This window comes from Struthio camelus, chromosome 5 (assembly GCF_040807025.1).
Source record: "Struthio camelus isolate bStrCam1 chromosome 5, bStrCam1.hap1, whole genome shotgun sequence".
NCBI classification, from domain to species: domain Eukaryota; kingdom Metazoa; phylum Chordata; class Aves; order Struthioniformes; family Struthionidae; genus Struthio; species Struthio camelus.
This window is the reverse complement of record NC_090946.1, coordinates 3066501-3086971: the sequence shown is the minus strand read 5'-3', so window position 1 is coordinate 3086971 and position 20471 is coordinate 3066501. Positions and strand designations below refer to the sequence as shown.

Here is a 20471-nt window from a genome sequence, read left to right as displayed (position 1 = left end):
CACTGCTCCAAATGCCAGCATAACGGGGCTCTAGGAGAGCCTCCTTTAATTACTGATCAAGCACTATGCACTATGCAAGTCAGAGCTTTCCTGTCAACTCGGGCTCAATCTGCAACGCCATGGCAGCCACGTTTTGGGAGCCGGCAAGCAAGAGGACAGGGCCACATCACATCTCCCCTCTCAGTTACTCACACAGGAGAAAGCTAAAGGAAAAATTTTGCCTGTTCTGATTTTGCTTATATCCCAGAAGTTTCAGCCTCTCACCACTACCCTGGCAAAGGCCAAAATGCAACTGTCCACCCTGCTGTACCTGAGGGGATGACAAATGTGTAGCCCTGCTTGAGCTCAATTCGCTGGCACTCTGACACTCTGTCCCCAAGAAAGATGTCTCCCTGCTTCCCTGAGAGAAGCCAGTTTTCATAGAGCTCCAGGTTCTGGGGCGTAGGAGGGATCAGCCAGAAGATCTGTGAGTAAAGAAAATATACTTAAGTCACAGCACAATTAACAGCTACTGACCACCCCCCTGCTTCTTCCAAACCTGTTCTGCTTCTCTCCAGACATCCAAGTGTCTTCCTCTCCCCACCCCATAGCAGATACAAGCCTGCAGTAATTCCTTGTAGAGAAAACTAAATGGTTATCCCATCTGAGAGAGCAAGCTGCTGAACAAGGGCCTTCCCCACCTGACACAACAAGCACCACATATAGACTGAGCTTAGGGTGCTCTGTAAGGCATTATTTCTAAGATGAATGTCAAGAGATATAAGTCCACTGAAGACTCCAGAGCATCAGACAAACAAAGCAGATATTTACTCATGTATTTTGGGAATGCTGCCACGTTATTAAAAGCCACAACTGAACTAGAGATTTGCACCTGTCTGGCTCCATGGAATACAACTGGCCAGGTAAGATATCCATCTCCCAACTAGGCTCTTCAGAGACCCCATCCTGCATTAGTCTGTCCTTTGAGGGAAAGCACTTGAGCCACAAACCTTCAAAGTCACTGGGGAGGTCTGGCAGTTTTGGGAGTTGAGATGCATCTCCTTTGCAAGGAAAGGAATGTGGGGAGAGGGAAAAAAAACAAACAAGAAGTCTACCCAAACAGATTACTCAGGTGGGGCCGAGTTTGCTGCCAACTCGGAGTCCAATCTAGAGAAAGATGGGATGCAATAATCACCCAGGACTTGCTCAAGAGAAATAGCCGTTTTTTTTTTCCTAGAGAGCTGTCTTTACTGACTATGGAGGGAGCCTGGATAGTTCCTTCTAAACAGTTAGGAGCAAAAGGATTCAATCCTGACGACTGCCCGTGGCTTGCTTTCTCAGAAGGTATCCAGCCACCACAGGTCTATAATCATAGGTAGCCATTTCCTTCCTGTTCCCTCCCAGCCTGGCCCCTTGATCAGTGCAGCCCTAGAGGGCTAACAGTTTTAACCGAAAGCAGCAAGGTCTCTTCTACTTGCTCATAAGGGTTAAGTTTGTAGCATGGTGCGTTTCACTGGGAAACGGGCAGGGCCTGCCTTTGGTGAATTCTGCACTACAGGACACTTTCCTCTGCATTAGCTTTTGCCAACACCAAGCTGAACGGCCGCTAGGAGATTTCGCTGCTCCAACTACAGAGATTCAAATTTACGATGATGATTCTGTTTGCTGCATCGCTCCCCTGAACAGCGGTACAAAGTTTCCTTGACTACACTACAGCTGACAACTGCAGCTAGCAAAAGCTCAAGTGTGAGCTTTTCATGCAGTTATAGCAGTAAAGCTAAACCATAGATTCTCAGTCTACACAACAGCAGTCAGAAGGGATTCAAACAAACCCATTTCCCTCCGCTCTGCCCAGATAGACTGGATGTACACCGTACACTGTCATAACTCAGCTGCCAGGCAGTAACTTCCTCATAGACACACGCTTGCGGCTGTGCAAACGTACCCAAAAGGGTGAAGTTTTGAGATAAAAATAGTTGCTTTAGCAAACGTCTAGGAGCCACTACACGGCCATAGCATTGGTGATTCATGCACAACTCTGTTCCCCTTCTGAAACGCAGTTGGAAGATTAAAATCACTAGAAACAGGGATTGCTGCATACAGTGCCCCAGGGATCTCTCTGGCCCTCAGCAAACACAAGTTTGCTCCCCTTTCTCCTACTTAGAGCACAGTTGTATATGCACAGGTTCCCTCTGCATCCATAATCCAGGGAGGTTTTTTCAGCAAGGAATTCTTGTTGATTAAGCTTTATGCTCTGAACATGACTGTGCTCCCTAATGCAGTGGAAGTGCTACCCGGGGAATTGATTTATATTAAAGTATTAGCTAGCCCCTTCAGGGTTATAGCACCTGAACTATTACAAATCTGTTTCCTGAAGGTTATGAGAATACATGCAATACATCTCCACCTGTAAGAAAGGTTTAAGGTGCAATTTACCCTGCCTAAGGGCAGGTGTGAGGACTGACACCTTCCTGGATTCCCTTCTGGACAGATTTCCTTCAAGTCAGGCCCGAGTACAACATAAACATAGTTGAGGTTGGAGATACCTGACACACAGGAAGATTCCTGTACAATCATAACAGGAAATCACTAGTCAGGGAGCAAACACAGCACTCAGATGAAAGCTGTATCCATATGTGCCAACCTCAACGGAGCCCAGGGTTTAGCTTTTGTATCTTGGGCCAGGCTCAGTTACAATAAATGACTCCAGCCTAAAAGCTCAGATCTGAGAGTTTCAGAGCTACTTCCCATAAAAAAAACCCAAACACACACCTAACCTCCCCAAACCCCAACACTCCCCCCTCCCTCCCCAAAAAACATTCAAGGAGGTTTGTACTGAAGGCCTGTCAGTCACCTCCCGTTTTCCAAGGCTTTGCTTTTGAAGTCACTTTTAAGACAACCCTCATGTATCTGCTGACTACTTAAAACCCCTAGACAGATAAGGTTTTGGAGAGGCTCTCATTTGTCTTGAATTTTTTTTCTTTTGTTTGCTGCTTCTCCCAGTGTGCTGTTTGTGCCACACCAAGAGGTGATCAGTCATGCAGTCAAATGACCTCTAGGAAACCCAAAGCACTGTATGAATGGAGTTATTCTACTCTACGTCATGTATCCTTTTTGAAGGTCACTTTGCATCATCTCTACAACAGAGGTTTTCAGTTAGAGCCTAGTGGACCTCTGAGTGTCTGAACTACTTCTAAGAGGCAGAGGTAAACAAGTTTAGGTTGGAAAGACTCCCATTTGCTGTCAAGGACCTGCATTTTCAAAGGATCTACAAGTAAAGATACTGAAACCCATTCTCCCAAAGCATTTGTAGCTGTCCCAACAGGGACTATCCTCCTACCTTTCCTCCTCGGTGGATATGGTACCACACAGAAGTACCACCAAAGTCCACGTGGAAATCTGTGTAGCAGCCCTTGACGCTCATCAGACAGTATCTGATGGAGAACAAGGAGAAGACGGTAAGGTGAAAGTGAGTGGTGACCCACATCTTAGAGCCAATACAGTGTGTTCAAAGGGAGTGGGCTGCTCAGACCCAGTCCAATAGCTGAGAGCATCACCAGAAGCCAAAGACTGCAGTGCTAAGCACTTTAGCTGCAGGGAGGTGGAGATGTCTTGCAGGAAAGTTCACTTTGCATTTATATCACATCCCCATAAGGAGACCAGGCAAGAGAGCTGTCATCCTCATCCACTCTTGCAGCTCTAGGAAGCCAGCTGTTACAGGTCTGGCCTAGTGAGCAGGACAGGTAACACCTGAGAGCTCCAACAACTCCAGATGCCTCAAGATGGTGAGCACCCCTGGTTTCCATGAAGTGCAGTTCGCTCCTAGAGGTCCAAGGATTATCCCTCCACATCTAGTGCTTGGCAGGGGCTTAGATAACTAGTTGCAGTGCCCTCTGCAAATGTCACCTACTGAAATAATACAAAAAGGACTGTTCCTCCCACTTCCCCCCCAACCCCCCCAAGGAATCAGCTGCTGTCCTTAAGCATTTTTCTTGTGAGAGATGCTTTGCCCCCTGCCAACACTGGAACAGTTCAGGAAGTCACTTACTTCTGCACCTTGGGATACTGCATCTCCAGGATAGCATTCGTAGACTCTGTCTGACTCTCCTTCAGGTGTCTGGGCCACATATTATCAACCCAGTCAATCAAATCCACCTACAGAAGAAAGGTGGGAGACATGAGCATAGGCAAGAAAGGAATTGCCCCCTTTCACCCTTAAACAGTCCTGGAAGCTCAAATACCTATTGCCTGCCTGGTCAGCCCACAGCTCTTATGTGGCTGGGCACCTGCGAGCTGCGCTGGGCCTGCCAAAGCCATTGTGGTGTTGTGCATATACTGCCAGCAAACCCAGCTCGAAGCACACCTGCAACAAAACGTGGGACCAAGGAAGGGAAGGAGGCCCTGGTGTAAGCTGAGTGGCCATGATACTCCCAATCTGGCTGGCCCTGCACATCCCAGCAAGCAGCTTCCCTGTGCCACTGGTGCAATTCCAGATGTAATGTATTTGGGACCAGCTGTTCTGATGCTAGTCACTGCGCAGGAAGCCTCTGAATGCAAACAAGCAGCAAACAGGGCAGCAACATCCCAAGCATGGTACTGGGATGCTACTCTTCTACTTAAGGGTTGGGCAGCAACTGCTATGCACTGGGCTTACATAAAACATGTGCTGGGCAGCACCTACCAGGGCAGGATACAACTTGCTAAACCTCAGGACACCCACAAGAAACAGATGTCCAGGCTCCCTCTATAGTTAACAGAGGGAAATGAATGGACTTAGAGCTGCCCATTCCTCTCCACTGACTGCAGAGGGAGTTCAGGTTGTTCAGCTCAGATAATCCCACCTTCAACACTTCAGTAGGGGCAGCTGGATTCCAACCCCCTCCCCCATTTCACATTTTCCAACAGCCTCCTGCACCCTTTCCAGGTTCCCCCCCCCTTCCCATATTCACCTCCTTTACCCTCAGCGCCGAGCAGTGCTGCCTGATTTAGGCCCTGCTGGAGTTTTACAACTTGGCCACATGTTCCGGCCAGCTGCTCCTGCCCCGCACCTCCTTCAGCCACCCAGACTTTTTGGTTACAATAGAGCTCATTCCTGCTACAAGATGCAGGAGAGGGCTCTGCACCAAGCATCACAGTAGTTCAGTGCAGAGCACTGAATGGGAAAGGAGGCCCAGACTGGATGACAGCCAAGGTCTTGGCAGACAGTGGAATCGGCTAACTGGGAGAGTCAGTGGCCCCATCCTGTCCCCAACCCTCACTGCGGCTGGGGACAAATTTGCCTTCTCTATTCAAGTTCAGGTGCCTGTTCAAACTCCAAGCCTGTTCTTGATCCCTGGCCAGCATGAGCAGGTTACTTCACTCTAATATTCCTCAGCAGTCACTTCCATTTCTCTAATTGCTGGCAGATAGTGAACAAGTCATCTCCGGAATTGAATATCTTTTAATTGTGATAACTATAGCTGAGGGATGCACAGGCTGAGCAGCCCCAGCCTGACTGCAAGATCAGCTATGGCGGATGAGGTCCAAATTGAACACAGGATCATCTCCTGCAGCGTCCAGAGTGCAGTAGTAACATCCCTGGCTGAGCCCTTGAGCATTAGGAGCAGCCACTCTCCTCTTGCATTCAAGTGCCAGACTGCACCTTGACTACAGAGGATCAGAAGCACAAGGGAAAGGACACTCCTGCAGAAGAGCGAGCTCTACTGACCGTAGCAGGTCTCTGCACCAGGTTTTCCAGTTTGGTGTGGCTGAACTCCAGGCTGATGACATTGTACAGTTTCTCTCGCTCAGCCTCAGGTGTTTCATAGTAGCGTGCCCACTGTGCCATGGACATCTCGATGTCCCTCTGCGTGTTCACATCCATGACGTCCACCATCCGTCGACTCCCTGCCAGGACAGACAGGCATCACTGGAGCAGTCCCTGTGCGCAACAGGCCACCCAGAAGAGATGCTCCAGGAGACGTGGTTCCTTCCCGAAAGAACCACTCCCCCCTACCTCCCCCCAGCCTCTCCCATAACTTCACTTTCCTCTATACCCACACTGAAAGAGAAATTGCTTCAGGTCAAACTAGACTCCTCAGGCAGGTAAGAGCTGTGATCCACTGACAAAGGAGGACAGCTTAGGTTCAACCAGCTGCACAATGGGGGAGCGACCAAGCCAGATTTCTAGCTTTGATAAGCCTGATGATTCTCCCCATTTCTAGTTGCCCAGGGCGCAACTGAGGTGGGCTGTAGTCCCCAGACAATGGGAGGCACTTACCGACACACAGCCGCACATCATTCACACTGAAGTCCGGATCCGGCATCCTGCAGGACAAACACCTTGCTAAAAAAAACCAAGAAGCACCTCTGGTTGCAGACCCTTCCCACCTGTAACCCCTGAACTGGCACTCTGAAGACACCACTGTGCTCCTTTCTGCCTCTTGGAGGGAAGAGGCCAACCAGAATGTGCAATCAGATCTCTGGGGCACACATCTGGACTGAACAGTGGGGTGAAACACTGGGCCCAGCTTCTGGCCAGGGGAAACAAAGGTGATTTGGGAATAGTATATACCATCTCCAGAGCATGAGCTGCTGTACAGTGACTTCTGGCAAATGAGCAGGCCTTGAGCTAAACAATCCTAGCTCTCATTTTAAAGACTGATGGTATGAGTTATCCCAATATAAAGGACACAGCCAGACCAGTAAAAGCAGGGTATTTCACTGACACAGCATAGCTACTCCAACTGTTTATATTGGCACAGTTATGTGTACAAACACTGCTGCCACAGGCAGAATGAGAAGGCGGCCATTCAAGCAGCTCTTGACCCTGAGAAAGAACCAAAATCTGGGAGAAATTCGGTTTCACCCACATTGCAATCCTCAGTACCAGATCTATGCCCTCCCAAGTCACCCAGCAGTTCAAACAGGGCCTGGCACAATCTCCTGCCTAATTTATGGACTGCAGTAATACAGCATGCATTGGATTCAGTGTTGCCCATCTGCTCACTGCCAGTGGAGGAAGTTAAGAGCAGTGCTGCTGATGCCAGCTCTGACAAAGTTTGCTGGGACAAATTTATTCCTCCAATGTTTGTATTTATTAAAAAACAAAAACCACTGACCCACAGACTCTGAATCGATTCAGTTCTTTGTACAAGACAGCTGGGATGTTTTGATGCAGTACTAAATGCCTCAAACTAGGTCTACCACCCATAGCATATTTCTACAAACAGCAGAGAACAGTATAAAGTTGTACTGATTGCAAGAGTTTGCACTCAGAGCAGTAAACTTTAATTGGCTTAATTGTAACCAGAAAAAGTTATGACGGTTTAGAACTAAACAAGTTGTGCAGACCAGGTTGGACGTCTGGAAAATGCCAGAAATACTAGTGTAGCCACCCTACAAATTGTAGGGTACCTTGCAATAGAGGCCCACATTGATTGTTACTTTGGCACAGACTGCACGCTTGTAAGAAGTGAACGTAAAAGGAGAGGAACAAAAAAACTGCTCATCTCCAAACGAGGCAAGAAACCAAGTCAGGGGTTGCATCTGAGCAGCAGTGAGATCTGCCTGTCATTCAGTTGATCTATGATCACCTACAGCCAATTCAGTACTCTCATTTAAGCCCAATAAAAAGAGTAGCAAGAACAGGGTAAGCGAATGGAAGATACTTTTCTCTGTTGACTACACATTAAGAAGTTGGGCAGGACACAGTCCTATCAGCTGGACAGAGCACAGATCTAGCTACTAGGATCAGATCCCACCAATGTGGAGAAAGTTGAGAAACCAGGCTGGAGACACCCACCTCTTTGTGCCCCGACACTTACTTTATCCCCAGGCCATCGGAGCTCCTGAAAATGAGAGGGTCTCTCAGGCCACCCCGCTGGATGTATTCAACTGTGAAATCTGGTGGGGGGAGAAAAGAAGTGAGAAGCATTAGGGAAGACTCCTTCAGAGGATTACAGATAAACTGAGGTTGGATAGAATCTGCGGAGGTCTCTAGTCCAACCCTGCTTCCAAACTAACTTCAGAGTTAGATCAGACTGTTTGGGGCCCTGTCCAGTTGAGAACCTTTTCATGTCTTTGTGTCAAACCCAAGCAGTCAAAGAGAAATGGCAGAGTACAAGGTGCTACTCTCCTCCTTCGGAGATCCCGGAACTTCTCTGTGACAGTTTTGTAAGCGGCATGGTGTGTACTACTGACAACCCTGAGACAGACACCCCAGGAAGGGGGGGTTCGCTCTAATGGACTGGGCCAGACAGGGTAGCAGTGAGGCTTTTGGTCCTCACTTCCCTAAGAAGCTCACAACTGAGCAAGAGAGACCTTAACCAAATGCCCCTCCTTCACAGTAAATCCTCACGAGGGCTTACACTGGCTGTGTGATGAAAAAACATCCCACTGAGCTTACGTGTGGTGAAAGGAAGGGGGGAGATCCCACGTATTCCGAATTAAATATCTAGCAGACATGTGGCTGCAATCACAGGTGCTGACCCAGGCAAACGCTCTCATTCCTGGCTGCCATGTGTCCCAGCAAGCCTGCAGCATTGCAGACTGGCTCACTGCACTCCAGACTGAGCAGCTTCCATGCCATTTCTCACACTTGCTCACTGGTACCAGCCCCCCGACCCAAGGGCATAGTAGGCTGGAGCCATACCTCCATCAATATACTCCACATTGCCTCCAGCTGCTTGGGGTCTGAAACAAGGCTTGGAGGAGAGCAAGCAGAAGTGTCCCTGTCTCCTCTGCTACCATTGGGTTACTGGTTTACAGAAGAGGAAAACACAGAGCGAGTGGAAACAGTTGTCAGAGTTACCACAGGTTTGGAGAAGAAGGGTGGAGAGTAAAAAGCAGCCAAATGTATGACAGTGGGAAGGGTTATCATCACAACTACCCTTGTAGGATAATCACCCTTCAAGTTGGCGGTCAGGGAGGCTTTGTGTGTAGTCAGATGCACAAGAACAGTCTGACTATGATCACTGATAGCTTGCTTCTAAAGACTCAGGGAAAGGTCATCTCACACACCATGCCTCACTGAAGAAACAGTTAACCACTGCAACTGTCTGGTCACAGATACCAGTAGCATACGCTGCAGCACAGTGGCCCCAAAGGGGACAAACACAGACCTTTGCCTTCCATGAAGACCACAAAGGTGGAGTTAAACTTGTTGGTGGAGAGTTTTTCCTCGAGGTCAAATGTCCTCTTCCCTTCAATTTCATCATCGGAGATGCCATCATCCTCATAACGTCTCCTCATCGTGCCACGCTGAGGAAAACAAAACAGGAAGGTAAGAACTATGGACCAGCAGGAATAACTGGCTTGCTTCCTCTGCTAGCTGTCTGCAGAATCTCATCTCAACCTCGCACAGCTCGGCCAGGGGCTTTGAGGGACCCTCACCATGCAGCAGGTGTCTCTGGGAAGCCTACAGGCTTCTACTCCTAGAGAGAGCTGGGACACTACATTACTGTATTATATTATCTCCTAGACATCTTGCTCAGTGAGCACTGCGGGCATTGATTTGAGACATGCAAGAGAAAAATCTAGTTAGGCAATCTGTTCTGGATCCCAAACGTACTACTGAAACATGATTTCCTCTTCCTAGAGCCAACAGATTGCTGCATGTAGAGCTGTACAGGATACAGATAATTCACTCATAGTAAGTGCTAACTATAGCACAGCAACACAGGAGGAGAGGAAAGTAAGGTTCAGTAAAACCAGGGCAAAGGAACAACTATCAGATTTACTTTAAAAAAAATCCAAAACCATCAGTATTTTACTATGTTTCAGGTAAAGTTATGAGTTTAAATCCCAGCCAAAATGCCACGTGATAGAGGGTTTCATGCTGAAAAGGATTCTCTAGTATTCATCTTTGACCATGCTTGCACACAAAAATTGATTTATTCCCTCATGTGTGTGTGGGGGAAAGAATAACCCTGTTCTTAGAGGGTCTTGTAACTACATCTGTACTCAGATTCCTGATAGACATCCTATTTGATGATAGCTAGATCTGGAAGAAATTACTGTCCCCAGCTGTTAGCCACCCCTCCAGAGACTGATCATGTTCTGGAAGAGCAGTTCATGGGAATGCTCCCTAATTCCCTTCAGATAAAAGTCAACCTGGTCTGAATTAGCCAAGCTGACTTCCCCCAATTAGGGAAGTTCCCATTCCAGAGCATTCACATCAGCTGCTCTGCCAGCAGACAGCCCCAGGACAGGAGGTGATGAACCAGCCATACATCAGGGTCTGGAAGCTGGCACCTGCCTGCAGCCCAGCAGCACGGCAGAGCTGGTAACAGGGTCACGTCCCCAGCAATGACACCGGTCCTAGGCCCAGTGCTCAGAGTAGGGCTCAGCCACAGCTCCCTCTGTAATGCTGACATTCACTGTTGCCAGTGATGTGACCAGGGTACACTTTGTATCATAGTCCCTGCAAGACATCCTGCTGATGTCTTTTCCTGCACTTTTCCACTGTCTGGAGCAGAGACATGCGTCCTGCATTCCTAATGTCTCATTCTGAACACCTTCAATACCTCATTTCTTCCCTACTTCAGGATCTCCTGGAAAAGATAAGAGTGCCTTTTTCTGGGAGAGAGCATGCATCTTGGACATCTCTCTACAGAAGCAAGCTGCAGACCTCCCCCTGGAGTTCAGTGCCAGTTCAGACCTAACCTGAAGGCCATACTTCACTCACCTTTGCCATCCTTGCCCAGCCAGAAGGGCTCAGCAATGAGGTGGCATGGGTAAAGCAGGGCTCGCTCTGTCCATGTGAGGTCCTACAGAACGTACAAGTCCACCCAGACTTGGGAGAAGGAAGATTTCATTTTGCTCCCAAGCAGCCTGCCACCAAGCCCAGCCTGGTCCTGCCTGCCCCTCTGCAGTGCCAACACTGCTCTCCTCAATCGCTTTCCTCCTATTAACTCATCTCACCCATCTACTTCTCCGGCCCATCACACTACTAAGCTTCAATCATAAACTAATCCAGGATAACTTCCAGTCAGTTATAGCCTGGTATCATCATCAGCCTGATCGCCACACTGCTCTACTTTTGCTTTCTTCTTTTTGGCCTTCTCTATTCAGACAGCACTGGGAAGAGAGAAAGGATTTCCTAAGGCAGATGCACTACTTTAAAGGTGCCTCCTTAACTAATTAAACAAGGGCAGGACTGCGTGGGGGACAGTGGATTCAAAAATAGGGGCTTTTTTTCTTGTTACCTCAACTTGCCAGTAACGTACAAGTTTTAACTTCACGCTTGCAAGAAGGCGGATCACTTACAAATCGTTTCCCTCCCATCAGTGCAGAGAAGCCTACCTCTCCCTGCTGTTAACACCTCATTAGCTTTGCTCAGCTTTCCAAAAGAAAAGCTTTCCCACAATACCCACAACACAATAGAGGCATAGCCACCTTATCTGCAAGGCACCACCAACAGGCCACTCCTGAATAGCGTATGCATTGGGGGCATTTTCAAAAGCTCCCTGACTAAGTATCCCAAAACAAGCGTTCTCAAAGGAGCCTCTCTGCACGGCCCCCCAGACGATTCAGCAGTCTGGAAAATGGTTATATGTTTGAAATCTTTTATCTTAAGTCACTTATTAAGCAGGGATAGTAAACAAGAGTACTTGCTTTCACTGAAGATTTTTAACAATACAATGAGATAGAACTCACTTTACCCACGAGCTTTTCCAGAGGCATGTGGATATACTTCTAACTATGCCTAAAAAAATGACAAATGGAGGTGCCAGTAGTGGAAATCAAGCGACGTTTTCCTGTGGAGCACCAAATTTCACACATTTAGGGCTAGACTGCAACACTAATTCAGTGAGAAGACTACTTGCCATGAATAGCACCTACTCACCGCAGCTCTTGGGGGCTGGGGCCATTCCTGCTACCATTCAACAGCACAAACCCAGTGCCTGAAACTCCCAAATCCTCAGTCACTCATAATCTTTAAATCAAGACCAGCTCTTTCTAGGAGATGCACCACAGGTTTAAGTTAAAGGTGTAAAGGTGGTACCAGGGGAAGAGTACCTGGCTGTGGTATAGTGGAGGATCAGATCACCTTATAAAGCACTTTTCCTTAAAAATCACCGAACCAGTTAGCACTTTGTTGTGTCCAGTTTTAAACTGTCAGCATAGTGCAGCAGAGAGGAGGCCTGCCCTGTGCAGGATTTACAGATACAGCTGTACAAGAGACAGCCACATACTCTGGCTTGGCTGAAGAGCCCCAGCATTTTGGGAGAGAGCCGTTTCAAACATATCTCCTTCAGGCAGGCTCACTTCCCAGCAGACTAGCCCTCCCCTGCTGGCCAGGGTTTCTGGAAGCAGTCCCCTGACGCTCTGCTTCTTCTGAACAGAAGAAACTAACTTCCTATGAGGGGCCAAGCCAGATTTCCAGCTACCTGGAGGGGCTGGTTAGTCTCTAGTGGTCTCTGCCCAAAACAACCTTCCCCCCACAGCCAAGCCTTGCATCTCACCTCTGTGCTGGTGGTCCACAACCTGGCGGTCGAAAACGGCTGCTTGGGAGGGATGGGGCTGGTAGGCCCTGGCACGGCCGCACTGCAAGATGCCCATGGTGGGAAAGGGGGGAGTAGGTACTTCTGCTGTTTAACTGAGGACTTAACTTGGGTGCCTTGGACTCCCTATATGTAAATATTTATATACATGTATAGGGCAGGCGGAGCTATGCTGGCTCCACCTTTTGGGTGGGGGAAGAACCTAAACAACCAACCCCTGCAGATCTCAGCTGCCATTAACCCTTTGACACCTTGCTTAACTCCCGAAGGAGGCACACAAACAGCAGCTCAAAAGCCAGCTGTGAAGCACTGATCTCTGGAGCCAAGAGCACAATAAGGTGCTGGGAGAGCACCCACCCTTCTCCCCACTGTTAATCAGCCCAGCTCAGCTCCTGCTGCAGGACGCACCTCTCATCACTGCATTTGCCCAAGCCGAGGGAAAGCCCTGACCAAACAGGCTCAGAAGTCTGGCAGGCAGGGTGCAAACGCAGAGCTTCCCTGGAAGGCCAGCACGCCGGTCACAGGTCTGTGGATGCTAACCACCCACAGCATCTCCAGCTGAGCAGACGCCCCAGAGCTCAGACCTGGAAGGTTGATTTCTCACTTGCTGACAACCTGCCGATCTGGAGCCTTTGGAGCAACACTCTCAAAGCCAACACGAGAAGCCAGCCCAGCCTATTCCAGCTCCACATACACCAAGAGATCCTTCCTCATCTTGGCAGCAGACCTAAACAACCCGATTTTGGACAACCACAGTTTGCATCCAGGGGCTGTCTCACAATTGCTTCTGCCCTGAAGAGGTGCATGCAAGAGTGCAGAAGGCTTAAGTTAAAGGGGCAAACACGCTACGGAAACCTGACTTGGAGCTTTCCCTTTTATCATTTTGCACTTTCAGAGAAAGAAGTGGAGGTAACCACATTTCCTCTGACTTGTTCGGACCATTAGCTGCATATGCCCTGCCCAGCCTGAAACGTGTCCGATAGCAATTGCAGCTCAGGGTTTGAGGCATCAGCTGCCTGCTGCAGTTTCTATTAGGACAGCTTTGACAGCTCTTACAGCTGTAAAGACAGCAACTGCTGGAGACTTTCAAAATGATTTTGTCAGGTATCTTATTCCTTGCTAAGGCACACCAGGGAAATCCAGGACATGCCAAGTCCAGGCAAGCATGCCAACGACCTCCCCCCCCCCCCCCCCCCATCACTAGCTTTTCACTTACCCCTGTTCCTAGCCAATCCTGGAAACAAGGCTTACAACTACAGGTCCCAGCATGCAGTTCTCTGTTATTAAGCTGATTAAAGCCTGGGCACAATGAAGCAGGGCATGCTGGGCCCTGTAGTCTGTGGGTGTCTCCTGCTTGGGGAACCAGGTGGGTGGTGGCAAACTGCAGGGCCAGACTGTGGCCTGTGTTTTGACTAGCTGCCTTACTCCAGCCACTTGCTTTTAGTTGGCAGGTTTGGGGAAAAGCCACTCTATTACACCAAAAAACACTTCCCCCCCACCCCCCCCACCCCAGGAAGGTAAAACCTGAAGAGATTAAAAATGTCCAGCATGCCAAATGCTGGCAAGAAGAGGCTACATTCAAGCTAGTCCCTTTATAACCCATATTTGGTTCCCAGGCTGGATGCAAGAATTTCAGGGCTCCTAGTTAAGCTGCAGAACAGTGGCTACTAAATTGGGCTCAACCACAGGCATGTCACATTTGACCATGAACCTCTCACCTCAGGAGACCGGGGCTGAAATGCAACTTCAGTCACAAGCATGGTGACTTGCAACCTAGTTCATAGCAGACATTTGTCATAGCAAACAGTTTAGGCCAGCTGACAAAGGACAAGAGAAGCCTAAAAAAGTAGGTAGCAGCGAGGCACAGCATGAAAGTGCCATACAACCGACATACTGGGAAAAGCCCCTTCTCTGCTGTCACCTTGCAGAGACCCTGGTGTGGCTGATACACTTGGATTTCCTTAACAGAGGACACGAGGGCGGAAAGCTACATCGTGTTAACCGGTTTGCCCCCAAACGTTCTCCTACGGCTCCTGCCAGGACAGGAAAAACAGGACGACACAGGGAAGTTTTCTATGGTTTAAGTCCAGCTACGACCACAGCTGCACAAGAGCCTTTGGGAGCCTATCCTAGCCAGTGCGCTCTGCAGCCAGAGCACTAAACCAGCACAAGTTCATTCTGACAGTTCACTTTAAGATCTCCTTCTGGAGCAGACACAGTTACGGCCCTGCTAGACTGCACGCCAGATCAGGCATTGTCTGTCCTTCTGGAAGCGGCACCGAGCCAGCACAGACTCTGGATTCTACACTCCAGCTAATCTGACAGAAATGCGACTGCATGGCCAGGTCTGACCCAGATCCTGTTTTTCTCCCTGGAGGATGCTGTATTAGGGCCGGTGGTACAGTCCAAGCAAGACAGCAGTCCCACCGGGACTGAAGGGTTCAGGCTGAGCTGGGGATATACTAGCAGAGAGCTCCCTTCCCCATGTGGCTGCCCCTTCCCTGCGCCCGGTCACTCTGCTGCTGCCTGCGTGGTGCTAGCGCCAGCGTTCAGAGCACTCCTCTAGGAGCAGCTAGAGCTTGCTAAAATGGGACAAGACCAAGCCAGCAGAAGACTGTGATCATTTGCAACCGTTTTAAGGCAACTCACAGATGCAACTGATGATTGCCAGAGGGAGCAGACTGGGAGAAGAGGGAACCTTCCCCCTTTCCTGCAGCAGGTAGCCACCAGATCAGCTCTGCTGCCAAATAGCTGTGTCCTTTGTCTAGTCCCCTACAGGAACAGGGACCAGCTATACTAGTGCACGTGTACCTCTATCACTTTTATTTGTGTGCAATAAAAACATGTTTTTAACCAAAACAGCTATGCTAATAAACCCCCCAGGGTTTAGGTCTGGCTGAAAAGTTGAGATTTGCCCCATTTGGCAATTCAATCATCAGTTTGCTTTGTGTTGGTTAATCCTGAGCTAATTACATCGCCCAAGACAGATCTCACTTGCCATCCTATGCTGTTCACCCAGGGAGTGTGCAATGAATAATTTGATCATTCACTAAGAGAAAGTTGGGGGCTTTATGACCAATGAAGAAACGTGACACGTTTCAGAGGATATCACTCCACCAGCTCAGCCTGCCATGAATTCACTCTATGTGAAGCAGCAGCAATAGAAGCTTAACTTCAGTCTAACTAGATCTATCGATGGAGCTGTATTGTGGGATCAGGGAAACGTTCTGACTCTTTTCCCCAATCTCATTTGCTGCACAACCTCCAAGGCAAGTGAAAGGCAGCCACACCACAGAGGTAAAAAAAAGACAAAGAGGATAGATAAGGGCAGAAACACCTAAAACCAGAATCACTTTGCAATGGGGAACCCACAGCTGCGGCACACGGAAAGAAGGGGACCATCTCCTCCAGCAAATGGAATTCCAAAGTCTAACTCTCATGCTGTCATCAATACAGCATCAGCTGCAATCTGGCCCCCCCACCTTTGCTTGTTCCTGTGGGTAGGGAAGAGTCTTTCCTCCTAATTTACACAGTACGTAGGAGGAAAGGATCCCAGTCATGGCAGACGACCCAAAAGCACTTCCACAATACAAATAACTCTCATCAGTCCTACAATGCCTCTCATGTACTCGGCCTGGGCCACAGCGCTTTCATGTCATTGTTGTCTTGGGAGGGTGGGGAAAAACAACATTTCAGTGCATGCAGAGCAGACAGGAGGGAGGAAAGGCTTCTGCAATTCCAAGGGTGTTTTGGGACACCCAATATCTGCTAGGACCTCAGACAACTCTGTAGCCACATGCTCCCCTCCCGAAGTCTGCAGCTTCCCCATGGTACAGCTGGACAAGCCCTGAACCCTCAGCCCCCCAAATCAGGTCTCCATAGCAGGAGAGATGTCAGTATACAGTTCTCCAGGCCTCAGGCTTGTGTAGTGACGCTCCAGGACCTCTTTCTACTCTGATGTGCTTTGATCCTCACTTGGCATATAGGGAATTGCTACCAAGGTAAATAGCTGGCTTTTGGGTAGTACCTGCAAAGGGTGAGAGACGCAGGCAAAGCCATGACAGGCCAATGCCATTCTCACTTTTCCACTAGCATACATTTTGTAGGAGCTGCACAAATCCTTCCCTCAGCACAGAAGATCTCTTCCCAGAAGGAGCCAGCTACCTCTGTCCCACAGCCCACTTCAGGGCAAGGTCAAGAGAGACTGGATCTGGACTGAGTACCCTCCTCAGCAGATTGCTATAGTCCTCCTAAGCCTCTCTCTGCTTCCTGGTGCAACCCCATCCAGGCAGGCCTTGCCAGAGTACCCCAGCATGTTACAGCCCTGGGCTCTTAAGCTAAGACTACTCCTCCTTGCGGGTAGCTCCACGACTGGGAATTTTTTTTTCCCCCCCAGTGTCAGTTCAGCCAGCAATATGGGACTTTCAAATTTGCTGAGCCCAAATCCCACTGTCTTTCCCCTTCCACTTTTACAGAGGATCAGCCTCTCTGAACTTCCCGAGCTTCCACAGCAGCAAATGCTCAGCTTATACCAACATACCTCATGTCAGACCAAAGGGATAGGGCAAGCGAGGGAGATCAGCAAAGATCTCCAAAACTGCCACCCACAGGAAACCCCAATGGTCCAGACAAAGCTCAGCCCCACGAAGAAATGAGTAAGAGTCTACTGGTCAGGCACACATTATGTGTCACTGTAATGCCAAATGCTGAGGTTGTCCTAAGCAGGGATATCTAAACATTGCTTTTTCAGTTTTGTGATCTGTGTTAGGTTCCAGGCATTTCGCATCCTGATGAAAGATCAACTAAGGAAGAGCTGACAAGCAGCCCCAAATTGTTCTCCCCGTACCAGGGAGGGTCAAAATAAAGACAGTTTATTCATCCTTCCAACACCAGAGAGCCAGCAACTCTCATCTGAGATAGCTGCCCTTCCCATTTCTTTCTGGCCCTCTTGGGTACCATTTAATTAGTGTAGGAAGTAGAAAGCACAAACATTAATCCTGCAGACAACTCTGCTGCTATCCCTTCTATTCTGATCCCTTCACCTATCATCTACTTCTCCTAGCGATGCCAAGGGGAAGTGCCCTACACCATCTCCACAGCAGTACTCTTCAAAACACTTCCTTGGACATCTACCTCCAGGAATACAGCTACATCTAATGGGCAATGGAACTAACAATTGGCTGAAGAGAACCAGAAGACTATTCTCCTGGGGTATTTTTTTGAGACACGAATGAGTACAAGGTCACCTTTGAAAACAGAACAAACTGTCCTTTTGCTGAAACAACCTCACATATTTTAGGAGTGAAACCAACACACACCACAACGTTTTAGTCACTTCCTGTCCTGTCTGCTGCCATTCCCACCCTGACTTCCCAACATCTCCATATGCCAGGCCTGAGGAGGCTTCGGCCCGCCATACCACAGCGCCTTCCATTTCAGGAGACCAGACTGCCCCTCACCTTTCCTCCTCCTGGGCCTCTTTCCCTTTGCTTGTTGGGCTTCCAGAGCAGCTTGCCTGGTTTCAAGCCTCCAATAAGCCTCCCTTATTCCTTTGGGGGAAAGACGTTCAGATGAAGAACGTAGACATTTCACTCCCATTTCTGAATTCCCTCCTTCCAAACACCTTTCACTGCAGTTGTTGCATCTACTACCTGGCTCCCAACATACGTGTAGAGCAGTGTATTTTACCAGCTAATCTCATGCACTCACAGCTGGGTGCCTCCTAGACATCCATCCCTTTGTGGGTTTACTCTGCTGAAACGCATCCAATCGACTAATACACTAACAAGCCCAACTCTCCCCAGTCTATGAATTCACCTTCTTCTCAGATGCTTTTATAGCAAATAAAACTTTGGTCCTTGTCTAGATTTAAGTCTCCAAACCTCCAATATCCACACAAATATTTTTACAGGTACTTTAAGCTTCAGTGAATACCTGTGGCAAAAGGCAGTGTCTAAAATTCAGACTCTGAGGTACTCTGGGCTGAGAGCCACGAGCAATTAACAGTCACCCTGAAAAGGCCATGTGAGATGTTACAGCAGTAGGAAAGGATCCCATTTCTCTGGGAAGGAGCAAGGGGAACAGTAACCCCTGCCAGAAGCATGGACGAGCAGAGCAACAGTGAGGCCATTGCCAGATAGACTCAGGGCAGTACAGATGCCGAAGTCCACTAGCTATGCGGGGAAGACGCTCCCTTGCAAGTATTTTCAGATAAAGTATGGAGAACAGAGGCACAGAGATTATATGACACAGAGCCAGCAGTCTGCCTGGTCATTGCTTATCTTAAGTGCAAGAGCTTTTTCTTTCTACATTGTGCTCCTCCAACCCTACACCTCCAACCTCAGTCCCTGGTCTTGGCTCCAAGCTCTGCTCCATAACCAGCACATTCCTTGTGTTTTCTCTGGTAGTAGAGATGCAGCATGCTTCGCTCTGTGCTTTACCACCTTGAATCGCTTCAGTGATCACCTCAGCTACTACTCCCCAGCATGGGAAGGAATAGCTAAACCCCAATACCTCCTGTGACCCTCAAGAAGAGGTGAAAAGGGCTCTGACCAAGTGATGTGAGCCCATCTGTACAACAGCCTGGCTCTGCATAGTCATTTGCTTTGACAAGTAACTGCCAATGCCCCAGAGCCCAAAGTGGTACTGGGCTCCCACACCAGCTAGAAAGAGGCACTGCAGTAAGATCCAAAGAGAATGCCATGACCCTCTAAGCAAGAGACCCGGACAACCTGTCAGTGACCATATCTGTCTCACCGTAAGCCTGGAGGCCAGCCCAATGCTGGTGCAAGTTAGCAGGTGTCTAATTTTAGCAGCACTGCATGCCCTTGCCACCAGAGATGACTATCTGGACAAGAGAGCCATATGAAGCTCACTCTTTTGCTGCCTGGTTTCACAAGAAGATCCCCAAGAACTAACCCAGCAGGTCTGACCCACATTTAATGCCCCTAATCACCTCCTGATATTTCTCAAGACCTGAAGAACAGAACTGGCATATCCCAGGCTGCCCGTTCCCTGGACAAAGACAGGCTCAAAACACCAGGCTCAGGAGTGAACAGGAATCTAGGCAGGACCTGGAGCCCTTCCAGGGTTTACAGCTCCAGGAGGGATTCCTATCACGAGCAGGGTTGGCAGGCTTTCAGAACAAGCTGGGAGAGCAGTTTGGTTTGCGCTTTTGGGTTATAAAATTGGATGTACACAAGGAGTAACCAGGGAATTCGAGCAAGGCTGAGAGGCAGGTGGGGAGGCAGCACCAACAGGCCAAGAAGAATGCCAGCAGCTGCTGCTAGACTATACACTGACCAGCTACAGCAGTTAAACCATGAGATGGAGTGAATTTATTAGATCAGATCACAGATGGGCAACTCTGGCAACAGTTCCAATAAGAAAACACTGCTCCTAGCAAGGGATATGGCTTCTTACTCCAGTCACCTGCAATGTATTTCACATGCAGCCACTTTCCCAACTATCTCTTTGGGCACTACTAACCCTCAGACTGCTGATCCTCACCACCAGCAGTTGCACCTTGGTCTCTAGACAAACCCTACCTGGATTCTTTAAGAGCTTGAGGAAGCTCAAGAAGGACCATCAAATCTTCCACCACGCAAAGTATGAGACTGAAAACTAATCCTCATAGTTTGTGTTAAAAGCCATTCTTTGCTGTTCAGCCTTGTATTTCTCAACTAATTTGAGCAAATCCATTTAATTTCCTTGGATTTCTTCTGGTTCGGAAGGGGTGGGAGGTACAAGACACTGTGTAGAGCCGCTCCCCTGTCAGGGTTTCCCGAGCACACGTGCTACACAGTCAGGCAGATGAGCATTATCAACTCTCCTACCCCTTTTTGCTTTGCTTCTCCAAAAAGGAAGGCTTAAAGATTACATGTACTTCAATTTCCTCCAGACTCGGGCTGGATTTTGCTTCAGTCACAGTAGGACTTTAAACTCAAGAAATGCAAAATCCTATACTTCTCTCCTCCCACAGGAAATATTTTGCAACAGGTTCTCAAG

General features: G+C 48.7%; 1 protein-coding gene across 1 annotated transcript in view; it reads right to left on the bottom strand.

Moving 5' to 3' along the window:
- Nucleotides 1-20471, bottom strand: part of KDM2A (lysine demethylase 2A) — a 54250-nt gene that overhangs the window by 19456 nt on the left and 14323 nt on the right. Inside the window, exons 4-10 of the mRNA XM_068944129.1 lie at nucleotides 9081-9219; nucleotides 7785-7863; nucleotides 6239-6285; nucleotides 5687-5865; nucleotides 4028-4134; nucleotides 3320-3413; nucleotides 311-464 (exon numbers count right to left, since the gene is read on the bottom strand). Of these exons, the coding sequence (XP_068800230.1) occupies nucleotides 311-464; nucleotides 3320-3413; nucleotides 4028-4134; nucleotides 5687-5865; nucleotides 6239-6285; nucleotides 7785-7863; nucleotides 9081-9219 (799 nt within the window). The remainder of the gene's footprint in view (nucleotides 1-310; nucleotides 465-3319; nucleotides 3414-4027; nucleotides 4135-5686; nucleotides 5866-6238; nucleotides 6286-7784; nucleotides 7864-9080; nucleotides 9220-20471) is intronic.